A 24423-nucleotide genomic window follows, 5' to 3' on the forward strand; every position below is an offset into this window, starting at 1 on the left:
GACAGTTCTGAAGGCACTGCCTCTTACTAGAGTATGGTCTTTTGGGCACTGACTCACATTAGGATGCAGGTCTGAGGGCACTGGCTGCCACTCTGGTATTTTGTCCAAGTGGGCATGCTTTGTGTTACCCCAGTCAATGAGCGGTGGTGGGCTATTCAAACTGTAGGTGAGTCTGAGCCCAATCTTGTTTCCTCTGCCATCCATATGGGTTCATTTTATACCAGGGGAATTCATTGGACAGCAATTAGGAGCAGGAACATGGGTGAGTATGATTTAGTGCACTGAGCAGAGGTTATCCACTAAGTCACCAATTATGTATAAATTGAACCTCAATTCTTTTTTCTGACCTACAGAAACTTGAGTATTCCGTATCCAAGAATGGGGCTTGAACCCATAATCTTTTACTGTAAAAGTGAAGGTGCCTCTGAACCAACTTCTTTCTATTCATTCGAGGGACATGGGTGTCGCTGACAGGCCAGCATTTATTGCCCATCCCTAGTTGCGAGGGCAGTCAACCACATTGCTGTGGCTCTGGAATCACATGTAGGCCAGACCAGGTAAGGACAGCAGACTTCCTCCCCTAAAGGACTGAACTACAATGATACTGAAATGATGTTTAATTATCAATCTGTTTCTTCTCCTTTAAAAGGCGGACCTGAGACTTGTTTTTGCTGTCCATTATGAGAAAACAAATCCCACAATTCATTGTGCTGTGGAGAGAAAGATGAAATGGTTAACACCTCATTCATGTTCGTGCTTTTAATTGTGCTTTTGCTTAGCGCCAAGTTGATAAGCAGTGTCTGAAACTCTCAGCTTGGATTGGTGCAATGTTGACAGTTCTGCTAAAAATCCTAACCTTTAACTTCAACTTAATATAGGTTGCAGTGAAGTGAACACAGACAATAAATTACTTTGAAACAACTTTTATTTGTGACTATTTGAGTGCAGCCTCAGTGGAAACAGTTTCTGAACTCTTGTTCCCAGTCACTGCATTACTGAATCAGCTAGTTCTAGTTACTTTAGCATGAAATGAGATACTTAGAGCTGAAATTTTGCAAGGTAATGATTTTTTTAAAATATCAGCATGGTTTGCGCACCTTTTATAACCTCAACCCACCAAGCTCGTCCATTCTGCTCAATACAAAATTAAACATGGTTGGGTTACACAGGCCAAGGGATAGAATACAAATCTTAAGAGGTTCTAGTATTGCTGCACAAGGAGTTGGCCAGACTACAGCTGAAGTATAATGATCTTGAACTGCACACAAATGTACAAAGCATTATAAAGTCCCTTACTGCAGAATACTCCTCTGTACAAGCTGTTTTCCTGAGGAGAATTTTCAAATAAAATGAGACAGTAACAGACATGGAAATAAAACAATAGGCTGTTAAACTTTGAATTTGGTTCCAGATTTGGGAGCAGAAGTGTAATCTGTTTCTCAGTGAAAGTCTCAAGAAACAAGAGCATGAGGCTTCCACCAGCTATTGACTAGACCCGCTTTGCCATTACTCTCAATCCCACAGCTCCTATCCTCCATGTCCTGGAGATCTGGTGGTTGCCTGACTGCAGGCTCATTGCGGCTTCACCAGCTGGCTGCAAACCTACTGGCTAGGTAACTGTAGGCAGTCTATGAGCTGACTGCTGTCAGCATATGCATTTGGCTGCGATGTGTGTGCTTGCAAGCTATTTGCGGTCATTCTATGAGCTGGCTTGATGCTGACTGGCTATCTATGAGTAGGCTGATTGTGACAGCAACTTTCTTGTTGCTACTCAAGATTTGTGTTCCATCTATTACTCTCCTTGTCTCCTTATAAGATCCTGATTTAATAGATTCAAGGCCTCTCTCCAAACTTATGCTGTTTAAATTAATTGCTCCGAAGACTTTTCTAGAGATTTAATTACATTTAGACAAATAGCAAAAATGTCAAACAACAAGGGACATAAGCTAAAATCAGAGAGATACACGGAAGAACTTGCAACTTTGTAGTGCCTTTCATAATTGCAGGAAATCTCAGAGCATCTTACTGCCAATGAAGTACTTCTGAAGTGTAGTCACTGTTGTAGAAAATGCGGCAGCCAATTAGCGCACAGCAAGCTCCTATAAGTAGCATTGAGATAATGACCAGATTATCCATTTTAGTTATGTTGGTTGAGGGATAAATACTGGTCAGGACTCCAAGACAGATTACAAATAGTACAATGAGATCTTTTCTTCAGATGAGATGTCAAACCTCTCAGCTGGATGTAAAAGGAAATTCTGACACTCCATGAGCACAGCACTGATGCGCCAACCTGGATTACTGGGCTCAAATCTTTATAGAGTGAGACTTGAAACTCACAACCTTCTGACTCAGAGGCAAGTGAGCTACCCACTGAGGCAGAATTGAAACCTTGTAAGATGGAAAATTAAGTACAACTGTCTTCGTTCAAAGAGTAACAATAAACTTCCCAGAAGCTGTTATCAGAAAAGAAGGTTGAAGTAAACAGTATGAAAAGTTAACTAGGCAGGGAGAAGGTGAGGAGTTGTGATTCAGCAACCCCAAATATATGTCATGTCAACTGCATCATAAAGCACTTGAACATTTTGAATGAGGTATCAGACTAGACTTGCATAGACTGCAGTTATCCACTCCATTCCCTGTGTTTCTAAGATCCTTCTGGCTCGTATGGGTCTACATCTCCCTATCTCCTGTGCTGTACATCATCTGAAACCAAGAAAACAGGTTGAAGATGTGCTGCATAGGCACAGTCACTAAGAGGGTTCTAAGGGCAGGAACAGAGAGGGAAATGGCACTTTGTTTTTCCCCTCTCTTTTTCTCTCCCAAGGGATGCTCCCTGGTATTTGTTTGGTGACTTCTAGCTGACAAAGGCTCATTGAATGGGGCATCAGAGGAAGTTAAACCACAGCTTACTATCAGGAAATTGGGTTGAATTGTGGAGCTGGATCAATATTTGGGAATTCTGTTCAGGACTTGGTGGCATAGAGTCCACAGCATGGTGTATGGTCTGTAGAATGAGAGATGATGGGCTGAAGATCCTGTTATCACTCCATTTCTTATGTGCTTCTGGAAAGGATTTGTGTCAAATGAAGAGAATGTTGGGGAAGTAGGCTGATTGATCAAAAAGAGCACGGGGCATAAAATTATTTCCTTTTTGTGACCAAAATGGCAGAAGAAGCTCATAGGACGGAATGGCCTAATCTTGTGTATATGCTCCACCTATTACAACCATTGTAGTTTTTTTGATGGATCAGTTAATTTTAAGCCATGAAGTAATTAAGTGGAGATGTGTAATGTTTACTCTTTTTAATAACTGGCTAATTGGGTTTCTGTTCAACATTTTGCATAATAGATGGTGTTTGTGTTTTTCTTCGCTGAAGGATTGGGTGGTTTGGAGACATTCCCTAAACCATAGCAACAAAAAGGTTTGATACAAAACTATAATTGAAACAGAAGACAGAAGCTCTGTTGGCAGAAGTGACACAAGCATTATCCAGTTTTTCATCACCTTTTAGAACATTCCCTTCGACTTCTTCAAGTTTATCTGTTTCCAGCTGGGAAGTGCAGTGAACATCCCCCTCGACAGGCCGAAAACCGTTTTGAAATCCTGGTCTGTCAGGGACTTCTGTGGAGGAAGTTTACGGGTTCAATTTTAATCCTCTCCATGCTTTTAGAACCTTCTCAGCTTTACCGCTGTAGCATGTAGGAATAGACTCAAGGACCCAAATTTTTTTGGGTTCTTTCATGACCCTCCATGGTGCTGGAAAATGCATGGGTGTCAGTAACATGTGATCTCACACATAAATGTATCAGTCCCTTTGTGCAACAGGTACAGAATATTAGCTGTAAAAAACATGTAGCATTGCAGGTTGCAGCATCAATACCACAGAACAGTAGACCCCAGTATGTTGGCTCTTGTGGTAAACACAGTCTTGCTAAAGAGAGAGATCGACCTGTTTTTGGCAGGGCAGGAGACATCAGTACAGGAAATAAATTCAGGGTCAATATGGTCTCATTGGCTAAGGGTCGGGGAGAAGTTCTACAGACATTTCCTCCTGGGTTTTTAGTGCTGCTTTCACCTCTCCCAAGAAATCATGGCCGTGGGTGAATGTGCAGTTTGTGTGTGTGCCAGGCTGAATGGACCCATTGGATATTTGTGTAACATTTTCCTATGTTTGTTTGTTGTTACATTCTCGACCTTGATTTGGGACAGGGGCACTAAATAAGGGCCAAACACCTCCACTTTGATAGAGAGGCAAAAATCATTGGGAGCACCAACACTGGACTACTCTCATATGCCTTTTAGTGGAAATTTCATAGACCAGGCAGTAACTCTTCTCCTCCGACACTACCTCCTCAGCGAAGGCTGGAGTGACCCAATGAGAGAAATTGAAACTTTCATCCTCACCCCCTAAGGCTTGAGAACATAACATAAGAAATAGGAGCAGGAGTTGGCCATCTAGCCCTTTGAGCCTGCCCCACCATTCAATAAGATCATGGTTGATCTGAAGTGGATCAGTTCCACTTTCCCGCCTGCTCCCCATAACCCTTAATTCCCTTATCGGTCAGAAATCTATCCACCCGTGACTTAAATATATTTAGCGAGGTAGCCACCACCACTTCAATGGGCAGAGAATTCCAGAGATTCACCACCCTTTGAGTGAAGAAGTTCCTCCTCAGCTCTGTTCTAAACTGCCCCTCTCTTATTTTGAGGCTGTGCCCTTGAGTTCTGGTTTCCTTTCTAAGTGGAAAGAATCTCTCTACCTCTACCCTATCTACCCCCTTCATTATCTTATGTGTCTCTATAAGATCCCCCCTCAGCCTTCTAAACTCCAATGAGTACAGACCCAATCTATTCAATCTCTCTTCATAAGCTAACCCCCTCATCTCCGGTATCCGCCTGGTGAACCTTCTCTGTACTCCCTCCAAGGCCAATATATCCTTTCGCAAGTAAGGCTTCTCTTAAGTCTCCCAGTCCTTATGGCTGAGTCAGGAAATGCATCATCCACTACAGTGCTAAGAGTTGAAGACAGATCCGTAGTATCAGATTTCTGTGCATCTAAGATGCTCCCAGTTCTTTAACTATTGGCTTGTTTATAATAGAGTGCAGATAATTGAAACAAAGCCTCCATGAGCTGTCAGCTGTCCTCCTCCCATGTGAAAGATCTGTCCGTCCCTTACTGCACATAGCAGAGATGTAGGATTGGAAAATATCAGCTATTATGATGTTATACCAGAAACTTAAGATTACAAATGGAATGGAAAAGCAGGACTAACCTCCTTTCTAGTTGGATCGACACCTTCAGGTAATTGATGTCTTTGTTTATTAATCAGTGCTTCTGGGGGGTAGCACTTGAATGAGCCCCCCATGCAGTCTGAGTCCATCCTATTCAAATCCTGCATTAAATAAGATATTATTAATTATTGGATTTGGATTTGTTTTAAAGCCATTTTCTTAGAGGCTTTTTTCCTCATGTATATTTCCAAAAATGGATCACTTATCTCCACTTTAGATGGTCCTCACACATAACGTTAGGCTCACTGTGCCACTGATTAAGATACATCGTGTCCATGCATAAATTATACTGCAGAATTGACAAAGTTGATCCAGGGAAATAGTTCATTGTGATGGAGTGTTCAGTGAGCAGGGGACACAGGAAGAAAGGTTGAACCTTTTCACAAAGAAGATAATCAAGGTATGGAATAGATGACCAGGGAAGGACATTGAAATATAAATGGGTTCAAGAGGCAAATAGATGGAGAGAGAAGGAACTCAGAAGATGTGATGAGAGGCCAAGAAGTGAAGCTGATCTCTGTAATTATGCACGACTCAGCAGTGGCTAGGAGCATTTTTTTGTTTATATAAGTCACGATAGAGCACAAATGATCGGCAGAGGAACAAAACCATAGCTCATTCTGTCTTAATAGGATTTGTGATTTGTAAAAAACCAGCCTCCGTATCTTCTGCTATTGCAGAAGATACGGAGGCATGGGATTGAGGGTGATTTAGCGGTTTGGATTAGAAATTGGCTAGCTGCAAGAAGGCAGAGGGTAGTGGTTGATGGGAAATGTTCAACCTGGAGTTCAGTTACTAGTGGTGTGCCGTAAGGATCTGTTTTGGGGCCACTGCTGTTTGTCATTTTTATAAATGACCTGGATGAGGGCGTAGAAGGATGGGTTAGTAAATTTGCGGATGACGCTAAAGTCGGTGGAGTTGTGGACAGTGCGGATGGATGTTGCAGGTTACAGAGGGACATAGATAAGCTGCAGAGCTGGGCCAAGAGGTGGCAAATGGAGTTTAATACAGAAAAGTGTGAAGTGATTCACTTTGGTAAGAGTAACAGGAATACAGAGTACTGAGCTAGTGATAAGTTACTTGGTAGCGTGGGTGAGCAGAGCGATCTTGGTGTCCATGTGCATAGATCCCTGAAAGTTGGCACCAGATTGATAGGGTTGTTAAGAAGGCGTACGGTGTGTTAGCTTTTATTGGTAGAGGGATTGAATTTCGGAGCCGTGAGGTCATGTTGCAGCTGCACAAAACTCTGGTGCGGCCGCACTTGGAGTATTGCGTACAGTTCTGGTCGCCGCATTATAAGAAGGATGTGGAGGCATTGGAAAGGGTGCAGAGGAGATTTACCAGGATGTTGCCTGGTATGGTGGGAAGGTCTTACGAGGAAAGGCTGAGGGACTTGAGGCTGTTTTTGTTAGAGAGAAGATGGTTAAGAGGTGACTTAACAGAGACATATAAGATGATCAGAGGATTAGATAGGGTGGACAGTGAGAGTCTTCTTCCTCGGATGGCTAGCATGAGGGGACATAGCTTTAAATTGAGGGGTGATAGATATAGGACAGATGTCAGAGGTAGGTTCTTTACTCAGAGAGGAGTAAGGGTGTGGAATGCCCTGCCTGCAACAGTAGTGGACTCACCAACATTAAGGGCATTTAAATCATTGGATAAACATATGGATGATATTGGGTTAGATGGGCTTTCGATTGGTTTCACTGGTCGGCGCAACATCAAGAGCTGAAGGCCCTGTACTGCGCTGTAATGTTCTATGTTCTAAATGTTCCCCATGAGGCTCACACCCAGATGGGAGGACATCGCCAAGGGTGAAGAGTGTGTAAAGTGAGTCAATGAGCAGATGTAGGGAAACATGAGTTGTAAAAGCTAGAAGATTGTAAAGGGAAACAAAACTAATTCCACTGTTGAGACCTTGGGAAAGAACGATTTAGAATAGAAGACAATAAGAGAGTACAGGGAGGGAGACTAGGAGGAGCTATATGAGATGATACTTACAGTTGTGATGTTGACAATTGCCACAGTGTCACCAAGCTCTTTTTTCAACTGTTCGTAAGTTTTGCCTGCCTGTAAAAGACAAAAGTGAATTCTATTATGGGCTGTGTGTGTTTAATTTTGGGCCAGGTAAGTTAGAGAGTTTCGAGGGATAAGCGTAATGAACTGAAATGTTCCTTTCCTGTCCTTCATTCTCTCATATTTTTGAAATTGAACTACAAGACCTTTATATAGTACCTTTAACATCATAAAATATAGTGAACACAACATGAGGAGGTCTGGTCAGCACATTACAAAAGCTTAGTATTACTTCTGTAGACTTCCAGTTTATTGTTCTGGCATCCTAGCATTCTGTGTCTTTGTAACTGCTCCATAACAATACCTACATACTGGACTTGATGTGTCCGCTATTATTCCCAGTTCCTTTCCCAAGCTCTTCTCCATTATTGCAATTCCATTTATTTTACAGTTACATTTCAGTTTCTTTGGACAAACATACAGCACTTTATATTGTTGCCATTTATCTGCTCAATGACAAAACTGATTCAAATCTTCTTGGAAACCTTTTACTGGCTCCTCTGTCTCTAATACTTTCCCTTTGACTTGGTATTACCATCTGCAGTGAATGCTCCTCAAAATTATCCATTTAATATTTTTATTTAAATCGTTAACCACCATCAGTTTTATTCTTCCAGCTTGTTCTCGAACTGTCCTTTCTCAGTATTCCAGTATTTTGCTTAATATCCCTGGGATTGTGTGTACCTCCAATAATTTTTAATTTTTGTTGTTTGGTATACAGAACTTGAGTATTGCTGAAAAAAGAGACATGCTGTTGAAGCTTTTCATCTTGCACTCATCAGGACGGCTCGTACAAAGATCAATTGTAAAGGCAACAACAATTTATATTGCTTGAGAAGAGAGTGCTGGTAGGTTGGCAAGTAGATAATCCACTTGCAAACCAATCAGCATTCTTCTTATGAAGTATAAATTGTTGTTCCCTTTGTACTCATCAGTTTGTAAGAATATCAGTGGTAAGACAAAGAGCTTCAACAGCAAGTTTTTTTTCAAGCAATACTCAAATGTTTAATTTATTAAGTGCATCCTTACACGTTTTTTTCCAGAGTTCTCTCCTTTCAATCTTTACACAGATTGTTGTTTTCCCTATACCACTGAAAGACTACTGTACAGAGGTCAAAGTTTAAAGGCTCCTTACACTCCATTTTCTGATGTCCCATGCCACAAACCAGCCAGTGAAAGTTGGTGGTTCAAAACCCTGTTTGATGATGATTATGGGTGTGCCAAGGTCTCGGCCACTGGGGTGTGTCTTCAGATAGTCCTGTGCTGTGATCATAGTCTCCTTCCTTTCTATCTCATTCGCCTCTTTGCCAATCCAAATAAAAATCTAGAACACAAGAAACAATGATACATAAGAACATAAGAAATAGGAGCAGCAGTAGGCCATCTGGCCCTTCGAGCCTGCCCCGCCATTCAATAAGATCATGGCTGATCTGTCGTGGCTCAGTTCCACATTCCCGCCCACTCCCCATAACCCTTAATCCCCTCTCTTATCAAAAACCCATCAACACACGTCTTAAAAATATTTAGCGAGGTAGCCTCTACCACTTCAACGGGCAGAGAATTCCAGAGATTCACCACCCTTTGAGTGAAGAAGTTCTTCCTCAACTCCGTTCTAAACCGCCCCCCCTTTATCTTGAGGCTGTGCCCCCTAGTCCTACTGTCCTTTCTGAGCGGGAAGAGTCTCTCCACCTCTAACGAGTACAAGCCTTGTTTATTCAGTCTCTCCTCATAGCTCAACCCCCTCAACTCCGGCATCATCCTAGTAAACCTCCTCTGCACTCCCTCCAAGGCCAAAATATCCTTGCGTAAGTACGGCGCCCAAAACTGCACACAGTACTCCAGCTGCGGCCTCACCAATGCCCTATACAGCCGTAGCAAGACCTCCCTACTTTTATATTCAATCCCCCTCGCGATGAAGGCCAGCATCCCATTCGCCTTCCTGACCATCTGCTGCACCTGCAGGCTGGGTTTTTGCGACTCGTGCACAAGGACCCCGAGGTCCCTCTGCACCGTCGCCTGCTGCAGTTTTTCGCCCCGTAAGTAATAGTCCTTCCTACCATTCTTCCTACCAAAGTGGACCACCTCACACTTGCCAACATTAAATTCCATTTGCCATTTCCTGGCCCATTCGCCCAGCCTATCTAGATCCTTCTGCAGACTCTCCACACCCTCCGCGCAATTTGCCGTTCCACCAATCTTGGTGTCATCAGCAAATTTCGACACCATACACTCGGTTCCCTCCTCCAGATCATCTATATAAATGGTAAATAGCTGAGGCCCCAGCACCGACCCCTGGGGCACTCCACTAGTCACCATCCGCCAATCCGAATATCACCCATTGACCCCCACTCTCTGCCTCCTATTTGACAACCAATCCTCTATCCACGCTCACACCCTACCCCCAACTCCATGCCCCCTTACCTTCTGTAATAACCTCTTGTGAGGTACCTTGTCAAACGCCTTCTGAAAATCAAGAAAGACCACATCCACCGGCTCTCCTCTATCCACCGCCCTAGACACATCCTCATAGAACTCCAGTAAATTTGTCAGACACGACTTCCCCTTAACGAAACCGTGCTGCGTCTGCTCTATCAAACAATTCTCCTCAAGATGCCTCACTATTTCCTCCTTGATGACGGATTCTAACATTTTACCTACCACAGACGTTAAACTAACCGGCCTATAATTCCCCGCTTTTTGCCTGGCACCCTTCTTAAACAACGGGGTAACATTAGCCGCTTTCCAATCTTCCGGCACTTCCCCGGAATCCAGCGACGTTTGGAAAATAACCACCAAGGCATCCACTATCACCTCCGCCATTTCTTTCAGAACCCTTGGATCCATTCCATCCGGTCCTGGGGACTTGTCCACAATCAGCCCCTCCAGTCTGTCGAGCACCGCCTCTCTAATAACAATAATGTCATTCAGGCCCTCCAGTCCTACCACCTTTCCATCTCTAACACCCGGCAAATTATTCACATCCTCCTCCATGAAGACAGAAACAAAAAAGTTATTCAAGGCCTCAGCCATTTCCCCATCCCCTACCACTAAGTCCCCCCTCTCATCCTCTAAGGGTCCAACGTTCACCCTAGCCAGCCTCTTCCTTTTTATATATTTATAAAAACTCTTGCTATCCTTTTTTATATTAAGCGCTAGCCCAGCTTCATAGTTTCTCCTACCCTTCTTTATCAACTTCTTTGTCAATCTTTGTTGACATTTAAACCTCTCCCAATCCTCTTCTCGCCCACTACTCTTAGCTACTCTAAACGCCTCCGCTTGATACGGAGGAAGAAAAGGAGGATTATGTCGAAAGAGATGAAGTCAGACTCAAACCCACCGCAGGATCTCCAGTTCCATGCTCCTCTGTTCTCTTATCCACTGAATGCATCATTTGCGTTTTCATTTTTACGTACCAGCTCAGATATTCCATGGCACTTCGTGACTCAGAGCACAAGGGAGCAGAAGGAGCCGGATGTGGGAGGAGGTGGTGACATTTTGGTATTGCCAGTGGAATAGTAATCCAGAGACCCAGCGGACCCAGGTTTGGATCCAAAATTAAAAGTTGAATGATAACTATGAATTGATTGTTGTAAAAATCCATCTGGTTCATTAATATCCCTTAGGGAAGGAAACCTGCTGCCCTTGCCCGGTTGGGAAACAAAGGTAAATCAGTCCTCTCAACCCCACAAAGTCCTCCTTACTAACATCTGGGGGCTTGTGCCAAAATTGGGAGAACTGTCTCACTGATCAAGCAGCAGCCTCACGGAATCGTACCTTTTATATAACATCCCAGACACCACCATCACCATTCCTGGGTAAGTACTGTCCCACTGCAGGACAGAGGTGGCAGTGGCACAATGGTATACAACTGGGAATCCTCAACATCGACTCCGGACCACATGAAATCTCATGGCACCAGGTCAAACATGGGCAAGGAAATCTGTTGCATATTACTACCTATCTAGCCCTCCCTCCCTCAGCTGATGAATCAGTACCTCTCCATACTGAACACTCCTTGGAGGAAGTCCTGAAAGTGACAAGGGTGCAGAATATATTCTGGGTGAGGACTTTGTCATCACCAAGAGTGGCTCAGTAGCACCAACACAGACTGAACTGGCCGAGTCCTAAAGGACATAGCTGTTGATAGGAACTGTGCTCGGTGGAGAGGGGTCAAACAAGAGGGAAAACAGTCTTCACCTCATTCACATAAACCTGCCTGCTGCAGTAGCATCTGTCCATGACAGTATCAGTAGTAGTCACCATGACACAGCCCTTGTGGAGGCAAAACCCATCTTCACATTAAGGATACCTTCTGTCGTGTTGTGTGGCACTACCAGCATGTGAAATGAGATAGATTTCAAACAGATCTAGCAACTCATGGGGTGCTGTAGGCCCTGGACAGCAGAAAAATTGTACTCTGTCAGCGCGTGGCCCAGTATAGCCCCCATTCTAACAATACTAAGCCGGGGATCAAGCCTAATTCAATGAGGAGTGCAGGAGGGATTGCCAGGAGCAGCCTAAAAATGAGGTGTCAACCTGGTGAAGTTGCAAAACAGGACTACTTACATTGCCAAACAGCATAAGCATCAAGTGATAGACAGAGGTCAGTGATTCCACAACTAACGGATCAGATCTAAGCTCTGCAGTCATTCCACATCCAGCCATGAATGGTGGTAAATAATTCAAAAACCCACTGGAGGAGCAGGCGCCACAAATACCCCCACCCTCAATGATGGAGGAGCCCAGCGCATCAGTGCAAAAGATAAGGCTGAGGCATTTGCAACAATCTTCAATCAGAAGTGCTGAGTGGATGATCCATCTTGGCTTCCTCCAGAGATTCCCAGCACCATAGATGCCAGTCTTCATCCAATTGGATTCACTCCTCATGATATCAAGAAATGGTTGAAAGCATTGGATACTGCAAAGGCAACGGGCCCTGACAATATTCCAACAATAGTAATGTGCTTCAGAACTTACCACGACCCTAGTCAAGCCATTCAAGTACAGACGTAACACTGGTACCTACCCGGCAATGTGGAATATTAGAACATAGAACACTACAGCACAAACAGGCCCTTCGGCCCACAAGTTGCGCCGATCACATCAACACCTATCTATAACCCCCAATCCCATAAAACCCCATATACTCATCCAGAAGTCTTTTAAAAGACCCCAGTGAGTTCGCCTCCACCACCACTGACGGCAGCCGATTCCATTCACTCACCACCCTCTGAGTGAAAAACTTACCCCTAACATCACTTCTGTACTTTCCTCCCCGCACCTTAAATCTGTGTCCTCTCGTAGCGACCATTTCAACCCGGGGAAATAGCCTCTGAGAGTCCACCCTATCTATTCCTCTCAACATTTTATAAACCTCTATCAGGTCGCCTCTCAACCTTCGTCTCTCCAGGGAAAAGAGTCCCAGCTCCCTCAACCTAACTTCATAAGGCATGCCTCCCAGTCCAGGCAACATCCTTGAATCTCCTCTGTACCCTTTCAATAGCTTCTACGTCTTTCCTATAGTGAGGCGACCAGAACTGCGCACAGTACTCCAAGTGGGGTCTGACAAGGGTCTTATAAAGTTGCAGCATTACCTCCCGACTCCTAAACTCAATCCCTCGATTAATGAAGGCCAGTACACCATACGCCTTCTTGACCACATCCTCCACCTGCGAGGCCGATTTAAGAGTCCTGTGGACCCGGACCCCAAGATCCTTCTGCTCTTCAACACTGCTAAGACTCCTACCCTTGATAGTGTACTCGTTCATCCCATTGGTCCTGCCAAAATGGACGACTACACATTTATCCGCATTGAAGTCCATCTGCCACTTCTCCACCCAGTCCTGCATCCTATTTATGTCCTGCTGCAACTTCTGACATCCTTCCAGACCATCCACAACACCACCGACCTTCGTGTCATCAGCGAACTTACTAACCCATCCCTCCACTTCCTCATCCAGGTCATTTATGAAAATGACAAACAGCAAGGGTCCTAGAACAGATCCCTGGGGCACTCCACTGGTGACTGACCTCCATGCAGAAAAAGACCCATCCACAACCACTCTCTGCCTTCTGCAGGCAAGCCAGTTCTGGATCCACAAGGCCAAAGCCCCTTGGATCCCATGCCCTCTCACCTTCTCAAGAAGTCTTGCATGGGGGACCTTATCATACGCCTTGCTGAAGTCCATGTACACCACGTCCACTGCACTTCCTTCGTCAATGTGTTCAGTCACATTTTCGAAGAACTCAACTAGGCTCGTAAGGCACGACCTGCCCTTGACAAATCCATGCTGACTATTCCTGATCATGTCAAACCTCTCCAAATGCTCGTAAATCTTGTCCCTCAGAAGCCTCTCCATCAGCTTACCAACCACTGAGGTCAGACTCACCGGTCGGTAATTTCCCGGGCTATCTCTGTTCCCTTTCTTGAAAATAGGGACTACATCCGCAATCCTCCAATCTTCCGGAACCTCTCCTGTCTCCATTGACGACGCAAAGATCATCGCCAGGGGCTCTGCAATCACTTCCCTCGCCTCCCACAGTATCCTGGGGTACATCCCATCTGGTCCTGGCGACTTATCTATCTTGATAGAATTTAAAAGTTCTAACACATCCTCCACCTTAATATCCACAAACTCAATCTTTTCCATCTGCTGCAAATCCGTGGCAAAATCTCCCAGATCAGCTTCCACTGTGAATACTGAGGCAAAGTACTCATTAAGCACCTCTGCCATTTCTTCTGGTTCCACACAGACCTTTCCCCCTTCACCTTTTATATATTGCTCAAGTATGTTCTGTACATAAAAAGCTACTCTTCACCATTAGTAAAGTGATGGAAGCGGCATCAATAGAGCTATCAAGCAGCATTTACTCAGCAATAACTTGCTTCCTTAAGGTTGGTTTGGATTCCATCACGGTCACGCAGTTCCAGACATCATTACAGCCTTGGTTCAAACACGGACAAAAAAGCTGAATTTCAGAGGTGAGGTGAGAGTGACTGCCCTTGACATCAAGGCAGCATTTAACCAAGTGTGGCATCAAGGAGCCCAAGCAGAACTGAGGTCAATGGGAATCGGGGGGGAAACTCTCCACTGGTTAGAGCCATACCTAGCACACAGGAAGATGGTTGTGGTTGTTGGAAGTCAATTATCTCAGTTCCAGGACATCTCTGCAGGAGTTCCTCAGGGTAGTGTCCTAGGCCCAACCGTTTTCAGTGCTTCATCAATGACCTTCCCTCCATCAGAAGGTCAGAAGTGGGAATGTTCACTGATGATTGTACAATGTTCAGCACCATTTGTAACTCCTCAAATACTGAAGCAGTCCATGTCCAAATGCAGCAAGACCTGGACAATGTCCAGGTCTGGGGTGACAATGGTAAGTAACAGTCATGTCACACAAGTGCCAGACAATAACCATCTCCAAGAGAACCTAGACATCACCTCTGGACATTCAATGACATTACCATCACTGAATCCCCCACTAACAGCATCCTGGGTGGTTACCATTAACCAGAAACTGAACTGGAGTAGCCGTGGAAATACTGTGGATACAAGAGAGATCAGAGATTAGGAATCCTGTGGCGAGTAACTTGCCTCCTGACTCTCCAAAGCCTGTCTACCATCTACAAGGCACAAATCGTGATTGTGATGGAATATTCGCCCTTGCCTGGATGAGTGTGGCTCCAACAACACTCAAGAAGCTTGACACCATTCAGGACAAATCAGCCCATCTGATTGGCAGCCCTTCCACAAATATTCACTCCTTTCACCACCAATGCGCAATGAAACAAGATGTGTTGCAATAACTCGCAAGATTCCTTACACAGCAGCTTCCAAACTCATGACCAATACCACTAGAAGGACAAGGGCAGCAGATACATGGGAAACACCACCACATGGAAGTTCCCTTCCAAGTCTCTCACCATCCTGACTTAGAAATGTGTCATTCCTTCACTGTCCCTGGGTCAAAATCCTGGATTCCCTCACTAAAGCACTGTGGTGTACTTACACCACATGAACTACAGGGGTTCAAGGAGGCAGCCCACCATCTCAAGGACAATTTGGGATGGACAATAAATGCTAGCCTAGCCAGTGACATCCATATCTTGTAAATGAATTTTTAAAAAGTGGATGAAGGAAGAGAGGACAAAACAATACTGGAACAAGTTGGGTTAATATGAATATTTGTTCATGTGGAAAGTAAAAACTGGCTTGGGCTGTTAGGGCCAAATGACCAATTTCCGTGCTGTAACTTCTCTGTGCAAAAAAGTCAAAGCACTTGAGAAAACGTAAGAAAGTGCAGTTTTTTTTCTTAACTCATTTTGGTTGCCACTCTAAATATTCTTTTCTCACTTGATGCATAGACAGCCTGGTGAAACATATGTACCAGGAAGATCCCAGTTTGTGCAGCTGATCTCAGTCAGTGTGGTTATAGGGGCTGAAGTTACTCTTAGGGATGGTGGGATAATAACGAAATCAACTGAGCTTCCCGCTTATCCAATGACCTTTTTCCCTTCAGGAAGTTTGAATGTGTGGATGCTGAAGGTAGTAGGATAGGGCTTGACTGGCAGCTAACATAGTTAAATAGCCACAGCTGCTCATGGTTCATCACTTTGGTCATTAGGGGTGAGGAATGGGAGGCCGATCTCTGTACATGGGTCTGTAACCCCAGAATTGATTCTGTAGCAAGAGGAGAGAGGATATAAGGAGAAAAATCAAAGAGGAAAACAGGAGAGGGAAATCTAAGTTATATTCAGGGAGGGTAAGATCTAGAACTGATCTGTAATTCAACCCTGGCTTTTCTTTGACAGTCACAAACTGCTCCTTAAATGAAACAACATTGGAATGGCACCAAACCAGATTGCTGGACTCCACTTTACAGCATAATCATTGATGATTTCTATGAATACAGTATTTTCAAAAGTAATGATTTCTGTACCCAAAATGCCCACAGTGTGAGCTATGAGCACTCCCCACACAGTGACGAGTGCCCTTCTTAACTTATGTTCAGGCACATTGTTGATGAGGGAGCACTGGATCCAGATACCAGATCTTTTCCATTCTTCATCTGGATCAGCACAGAATTTCCACAAAAATATTTAAGAAGGAGGAAGCCATTTAGTAAACAGGTAGTGTGTTTGAGTGGTTCAGGTGCTTAATTTGTACAGTTTTGTTGCAGATTCAGTGCCCAGGTAGGGTCATTTGAATGAATTGCCCACATACTGAGATTGGCACCTTTAACCAGCTCCAAATAAGACAATTCTCACCCAAGTGGGAAAACTGGACCTCCATCTCTCTCATCCTGCAATCCATGATTGGTTGAGCAGAGAGGGAAAACATGAGACCAGCAAACTAATCTTCAGGCCATAATTTGAGAACTGAGCTTCCATTGGTTGATTTGTTTTACCTGATCCCATGTATCCAGGAGCATGACATCATCTTCACTGAGGTCATCCTGGGTGAAGTTTGTGACCTCGTTAACAATGAATCGTCCTGTTTTGTTGGAGCACTCAAACAGACGAGGTTGGAAATCCTTATTTTCATCTTGGAGTCTACATGGGAATGGAAGAACTCTCCATCAGGGACAGAAACAATCTGCAGAACAAGAACACTCTCCCATTTTCCTCATCATCTCTTCATGAAGACCCAGAAAATTCTCTATTATCCAGATGCTTCTACAAGAGTCAGATTAGTGTACACTCCACAGGTCTCATTGTCCAGCCATTCTAAAATGAAAGAGCTCCCTTCACTGACATCAAGGCTGGAATTTTATCGCCCTGCCCACCACAGGAATCAGAGCTGGCGAGGGATGGAACATGGAAAGGTCTGTTGACCTTGGGTGGGGTTTTATGGTTTGGGGAAGAGTGAGGCCATAAAATTCCTCCCCATGAGTGATCAATCTTGGAAAAAGTATTGGCAGCGCTAACTCATGCTGATGTCCTGACCCAAAGCCCCATCTCCTATTATTCTTCTAACCAATAGCTTGTACCCCCGTTGGTTTCTTAATCTGAAGACCTGACAGCATCGTCTCCCAAGTGACCTTTTACTCCTGTTGGTCAAGATGCCCACTCCTTACAACTATGATTATGTATATGGACAGTGGATGAGGTCAGGAAAGGACTTGGCAATGATGCCCACCCCATGACTCAACAGCCCATCAACACTCACTATCTAGGTGGACAGTGGACATTCATTTGGAGAAAATAGTAAGGACAGCCCCTACTCGAGGAACTTTAATTCAGCTTTGAAGGGGTGTAAAGAAAAATGGCTGTTACCTTTTGTCATTTGCATATGGCACCTTTCCACCAAGTGCTTCCCAGAATACCAGTGGTTCTTGGCCCTCAGCAATGATGGCCTCATTCCCATTAGCAACAATGGCAGCCAATTCTTTTGCCATTGCACGTTCATCCCCACTGGAACCCTACACACAGGAAGAAAGAGGCAATATGAACTCTATATCCCTTAAACAACTTCCAGTGGTAACATTCCATCCTGTCTCACGTTACAATGTATGTTTACTTCTGACTGACGGCTGTGTTTGAATCTGGCCTACAATAAAGTACAAAGGCCTTTTCTTCTTCTATGGCTTATGCTGTACACAAAAGATTATCAAGTGACCTCTACACATTCTCCCAGCACAAAAACAGCCCTAAAACTGAGCAAGAGATCTTATTCTGATAGGTCATTAGGATCGTAAGTACAAGAGATAGAAATGTTTTACTTGGAGTGGGTGGGGAAGATGGACAGTTTGGTTGTTTAGAAACAGGCTTCAAACAAAAGTTGCTTTAGGGTAAACTCCACTCTCCTGTACTCCCTGTGAAAAATCACACTCAAAAGGAAATGTAGCTGTGCCACAGTATCAACAGTTCTCTGACCTGCTCTCCCTTCGGGTATAGCTGCCAAATTTGATGAGTATATTCTAATATACCCACCTCCACACATCCTCAGCGCTATGCTGCCCCCTACTCTCCAAACCCCTCTTCTCTCCAAGGAAGTGGCTATTTTTGGAGCACAGTTACTGCCACTGCCCTTCCCCCAGTGGTTGGATTGTGAGGGTAGAAGTTTATGCAACAAAACTTCCAGAAATATGTCACGCCAGAGCTGGCAACCCTACACCCATCCTGTGTGTCTGAGTGAGTATCATTTGACTAATTCTTCTGAGAGATGCATTTCAGAAGTACCTAGTCCTGTGCTCTTCAGACCTGACATCTCCAGCAGGATTCACTGGTTAGTGATAGCCCAGGAATGCTGCAGCTAGATACTCTGCTGGGAGCGGTCAACAGAACAGAGCAGGGATTGAACTTCCAAACCAGGCCACACAATTACCAACCAAATCAACATGAGGAGTTCTGAATGTTATCCAAAGCTACCTGATAGTGTGTCACTTGTGGTTTAAAGTATTTTACCTTCCCACACCACAGGTAGCAATTTGTTTCTGTCTTTAGAAGAAATACATCATTTGAGTTCAAAGATGAAGCGTAGGCTGGGACCTCAATTGCCTTGGTATTAGACTTAACAGAGCCATGCACCTGAAAGAGTCTGACAGGCGGCTCTGGATGCTTGCTGCTCTTCCTTGAAGTGCCACCCTAACAAACAAACAAAAAATGCACTTTGTAAATATGCCGCGTAAGGGGCAAGCCCTCCATGAAGAAAGTAAAAAGTGGCTGACAAACATTTAGTGACACAATGGCACATCTCAACATTGTTTTCATTAAGGTAAAGTAGGCTTGAAGAAAAGATTTGCCAAATGTTTGTTTCTTCCCGCAATAATTTGGCCATTTTCTTTTGTCATTTGATGGACTGTGTTCCTTTAAAAAGCAATGAGGTGAAATCACACTATGTATATATCATCGTGAGAATTCAATTCACAAAACAGAATCATATAACACAGATTGAGGTCATTTGACCTATTGTATCTGTGCCAATTCATTACGAGGTCAATGCAAAACAAGCCCCTCCCTGTAGCCCTGAATTTATTACAGTGTGTGGATATTCTACCCCACAAAACAAACTTTTCCTCACAGTTACTGCAAACAACATTCTATCCAAATATTATCATGTTCTACTGTAGTTTAAGTGAACATTTTAAATCAATTCCTTATATTTAATGTACACATCAATAATTACCTAAAGTCAGCCAACTAAGATAGATAGTGATACAAATCAATCAAAAGATTAAATCCTCAGAGTGGCCAAATAAGGTCAATTAGAATATATAATTCAGGCATTAATGGTAGGAGGGGGTAATAGTGGCATTGTGGAAATTTTTGCCTTTTCTTTTTCAATTTTGTTTCCTTTTTCTCACCTCATTTGAAGGTTCTGGCACCTGCCAAGGTAAGGGCTGAGTAGGTCCTTTGTTGTTTCGTCCATCTGAACACTTTAGAGACATTGGGCCCGATTTTACCATTGCATCACGCCTGTTTTCGGGTGCAAAAATTTGGTAAAGTCGGGCATGAGGCAATTAGCACGATCTGTGCCCATGGAGATTCCACTTTACCAAGGCCTGAAAATGGCCACAATCCGAGCCGCACCCGAAACAGGCGGGATGTCAGACTTAATGAGCTGGATCATATAATGTCCAATCTTACCTGCATTTCCCCCTTTACCATCGCATTTCCCTGTCCAGATTTTGCACGAAACAGACATGCTCGGCAAAGGTCTGTTTCGGGTGCTCCAGCTTCTGAAGAGGTAAGTTCAGAGCTTCTCTAACTCAGATTGGTGGAAGGGTGGGGTGGGGGAGGCTCGATCGTTCTCCCGCGGTGGGGGGTGTGTGGGGGGGGGGGGCGCGATCATTCCCTGGTTGTGGGGAGGAGGGAGGGCTGATCATTCTCTGATGAGAGGAGGAGCGGGGTGGTGGTTGATGAGAGGAGGAGGCCGCCAAATCGCTCTCTGTTGTGGGGAGAGAGGGGTGAGGGAGGCTCGACCATTCTCTGGTTGGAGGTTGGAGTAAGTGGGGGGGGGGAGGGAAGAGAAGCCCGATCATTCTCTGGTGAGGGTGGGGAGGGAGGAGGAGGAGGAGGAGGCCAGATCGCTCTCTACTGTGGGGGGTGGGTGCGATCATTCTCTGGGTGGGGGGTGCGGGGGGCAGCTGGGGTGACAGATGGTTCTCTGGTGGGTGGTGGGGAGGGAGGGAGGTCCGATGGTTCTCTGGTGGGGTGGGGAAGGCAACAGGGGGTCACGTTTGGTCTGGAGTGGGTGGATAGTTATGTTGTGGGGGTGGGGTGATGTCTAGTGGTGGTGGGGGGTGGGCACGTGGGGGGAGGAAGGCCCAATTATTCTCTGGTTGGCTAGAGGGTGGGGAGGGAAACCCAAAAATTTGAAAAACACTCCCCTGTCACATCGCTCCCAGGCCACTTTATTCGCTTTTTGAGGCCTGGAATTGCCCCATTATGTAATTTATTGCACTGAAGGGGGCCATTCGGCCCATCAAGTCTATGTTGGCTCTCCATGGAGCAATCCAGTCAGTCCACCCCCCAACCCCATTTCCCTGCAGGTTTAGTTCATTCAAATGTCAATTCAGTTTCCTTTAGTCTCCATCCACCACCAGCAAGTTTCAGATCTTTACCAATCGCTGTGTAAAAATGTTCTTCCTCACATCCCCTTGCATCTCTTGCCCAAAATCTTAAGTCTGTGACCCCTCATCCTGCACTGTCAATTCATGGGAACTTTTTCCTTGTTTACCTCATCCAAACCAGTCATAATCTTGTGCATCTCTGTCAAATTGCCTCACAAATTGGGGACACCTTCTTGTCCAGTCCCATGCCAGCTGGTGTATTTACACACTGAGTCACTGGTAATAATTCTATTTGAGCCATATTGTACCAAAAAACTTACTTCAAAGATGATCATTTTGCCATTGAAGATGGTCATGAAGTGTCGTGGCTCCTTGCCCATGGTGACCCGAATCTGCACTGGTTCATCACCAAACTTCTGGTCCAGCTGGACTGCTTGATAGGCTGAGGCAGCCAGTTCATCTTGGCTGGCATGACGACCCTAGAAATAGAGGCACTAATCTGGTTAAGCTACTCATAACATAGGTACATGAGAGGAGTAGCCCATTGGCTCTTTGGGCCTGCTCCACCATTCAATAAAATCATGCTTGTTCTGGCTGTGTCTCAGCCTCACATTCTCTCTGTCTTCCCATAACCCTCGTCTCCCTTGCTTAACAAAAATCTGTCTAACTCTGCCACAAATATATTCAGTGACACAGTGTCCACTGCTATCTGGGGAACAGAATTCCACAGACGAATGACCCTTTGGGAGAAAATATTTCACTTCACCTGTCTTCAAAGGTAGACCACTTATTTTTAAACCATGTCCCCCAGTTCTAGCCTCTCCCACAAGAGGAAACATCCTCCAGGAACTACCCTGTCAAGTCCCCTCAGAATCTGATTCGTTTCAATCAGATCATCTCTCATTCTTCTAAACTCCAATGGGTACAAGCCCAATCTGTTCAACCTTTCCTCATAAAGCAACCTCTTCATCCAGGCAGGAGTCAACTGAACCTTCTCTGAAGTGCTTCTAAAGTAACTATATATTTTTAAAAAATGAGACCAAAACTGTACACAGTATTCTCAATGTGGTCTCACCAAGGCTCTGTATAGTTGCAGTAAAATTTCCCTATTTTTAATATTCCATTCCCCTTGCAATAAATAACATTCCACTTGCCTTCCAAATTACTTGTTGTATCTGCATATTCACTTTGTGATTCATGCACCAGGACACCTAGAATCCTCTGTACCTCAATAGTTCTACAATCTTTCTTTACTAACTAGTATACTGCTTTCTGTTTTTCTATTCTTCCTGTCAAAGTGAACAAGTTCATATTTACCCACATTATAGTCCTTCTGCCAAATTTTTGCTCTCTCACTTAACACAGGTATATGCTTTTGCAGACTCTCTACCTTCTCTTGACAACTTACTTAACTACCCATTTTGATGTCATCAGCAAATTTAGCTACCATACATTTGATCTTGCCATCCCAGTCATTGATATAGTTGTAAATAGTTGAGGCACAGCACTGATTGCCAGCCAGAAAATTACCCATTTATCCCTACCCTATATTTCCTGTTAGCTAACTAATCCTTTATCTGAGCTAATATATTACCCGTTACATGTTCTCTTATCTGGTGTAGTAACCTTTGATGACCTTTTCAAATCCTTTTTGGAAACTCAAGTACATCATGTTTACTGGCTCTCTATCATCAAAAAACCCCTAACAGATTAGGTTAACACTATTTCCTGTTCACAAAGCCATGTTGACTTTGCCTGATCAAATTGTGATTATCTAAGTTTCTTGCTGTAACCTCCTTAATAATGGATTCCAGTACTTTCCCTATGACAGGGGTGTTAGGCTAACCAGCCTGTGGTTTCCTGCTTTGTTTCTCCCTCCTTTCTTGAATAAAGGTGTTACATTTGCTATTTTCTATTGCGTAGGAACCTTTCCAGCATCTAAAGAACATTGTAACTAACTGCTATCTAAGCCGGCACTTTTCGGACCCTAGGATGCATGCCATCTGGTACTGGGGACCTGACAGCCGTTAGGTCTAATACATTTCCTAGTGTACATGCCCTGCTGATGGCGATTGTTTTAAGTTTCTCCCTTCCATTTACCACTTGATTAACCCAAATTATTCCTCATTACGTGTCAGCTAAAAAAAAATTTGATTTTTAATGATAAATAGCTCATGTCTCACAACATTCTTCAACAGAAACTGGGCTATTGGGCACCTCTTCCCACAGAGGTGGTGGTTCCACAGGTGGCCCCAGACTTCTGGTATCTCACCCAAGTGGCAGTTCTATGTGCAGATCTATGATCCAGATAGCAAGTGCCTCAGGATGATCAAACACCAGGTAATTTTAAGGTGTAGTCATTGTAGTCACTGTAGGAAATGCAGAAGTCAATTTAATCACAGCAAGCTTCCACAAACAGAAATGATAATGCAGATAATCTGTCTTTTTTGTGATGTTGGTGAAAGGATAAGTACTAGCCAGAGGACTGGAGAGAACATTCCCTACTCTTTCGCAAAGCAATACTGTTTTTCATCCACTTAAGAAGGCAGACAAAGCCTCAGTTTAACATCTTGTTCAAAAGACAGCACCTCTGACTGTACAGCACTGCCTCAGTACTACACTGGGAGTGTCGACCTGAATTTTGTGCTCAAGTATCTGGAGTGGGATCTGAACACTCAACCTTCTGACCCAGACTGTGCCACAGGTAAACCTTGAACGTTCCTTCTAAGTATAGTTTTCAGGAATGTCTGCACAAATACATGAATACAATGGGAATAGAGGGATATGGTCCCCAGAAGGGTAGGGGGGTTTAGTTCAGTTGGGCAGCATGGTTGGTGTAGGCTTGGAGGGCTGCACATTTCTATTCAATTTCCTCAATCTTCAGATGATTTTCAACACTGCAGATAGAACACAAAAGCCTACCATCTTGACAAATTGTGGCTTGCAAATCAGAATTCAGAAGTGTGGCCAAATTGCTCACTTGACCATCTGTAATGTAAAGTTTGAATTGGAAGGCTGCAGCAGCATAAGTTATGGTGCATTTTGTTATGTCCTTTTCAGATAGCCTCACCTGCCAAATATAGAGGATAAAATGCTGCTTCCTGTTCACTTGGTACGTGTACAGGATCAGGTAGCAGTCGCCACCATAGAAGAAGCCATGCGTTTCAGGGTCCACTGGAACCAGTTCAAGGTTTTCGATTCTCCAAACCTGCAAATACAATATGGATCTATGGTCATATAAAGAGAAGGGTGGCTTTCATTGCCAGCTTCAGCACCAGAGAAAACAGAGGGCATCCAAATGGAGTCCCTGCATCACTGCTATCAAAAATATTCAAAACAATGTTTAAAAAGTTATAGCTGGTGCAAAATCAACGTAGTGTCAGACTATCTTTGCTCCCAATGTTTTTTACATTCAATTGAAGTGATTTCACTCCAGAACAAACTCCAGTTTGTTTCGGCACAAATCCACTTTATAGCATTTGACTACTGCACTGGAAATAAGTGCAAAGAAACAGTGGTAAAGCACTGAATTAAAGATA

General features: G+C 44.1%; 1 protein-coding gene across 4 annotated transcripts in view; it reads right to left on the reverse strand.

Moving 5' to 3' along the window:
* Nucleotides 1–24423, reverse strand: part of avil (advillin) — a 59606-nt gene that overhangs the window by 12219 nt on the left and 22964 nt on the right. For 2 of the 4 annotated variants that reach the window (XM_080218099.1, XM_080218095.1), the window contains exons 12-20: nt 23955–24092; nt 21205–21363; nt 18777–18956; nt 17646–17791; nt 16778–16922; nt 8508–8696; nt 7298–7366; nt 5278–5397; nt 908–3625 (exon numbers count right to left, since the gene is read on the reverse strand). In XM_080218099.1, the coding sequence (XP_080074225.1) occupies nt 3512–3625; nt 5278–5397; nt 7298–7366; nt 8508–8696; nt 16778–16922; nt 17646–17791; nt 18777–18956; nt 21205–21363; nt 23955–24092 (1260 nt within the window). In that variant the 3' untranslated portion in view covers nt 908–3511. Of the gene's footprint in view, nt 1–627; nt 711–907; nt 3626–5277; nt 5398–7297; nt 7367–8507; nt 8697–16777; nt 16923–17645; nt 17792–18776; nt 18957–21204; nt 21364–23954; nt 24093–24423 lie in introns of those variants that run through there. The other 2 variants (XM_080218096.1, XM_080218098.1) reach the window with 2 other exon arrangements.

This window comes from Carcharhinus amblyrhynchos, chromosome X (genome assembly GCF_965287045.1).
Source record: "Carcharhinus amblyrhynchos chromosome X, sCarAmb.v2.hapA, whole genome shotgun sequence".
Classification (NCBI taxonomy): Eukaryota; Metazoa; Chordata; class Chondrichthyes; order Carcharhiniformes; family Carcharhinidae; genus Carcharhinus; species Carcharhinus amblyrhynchos.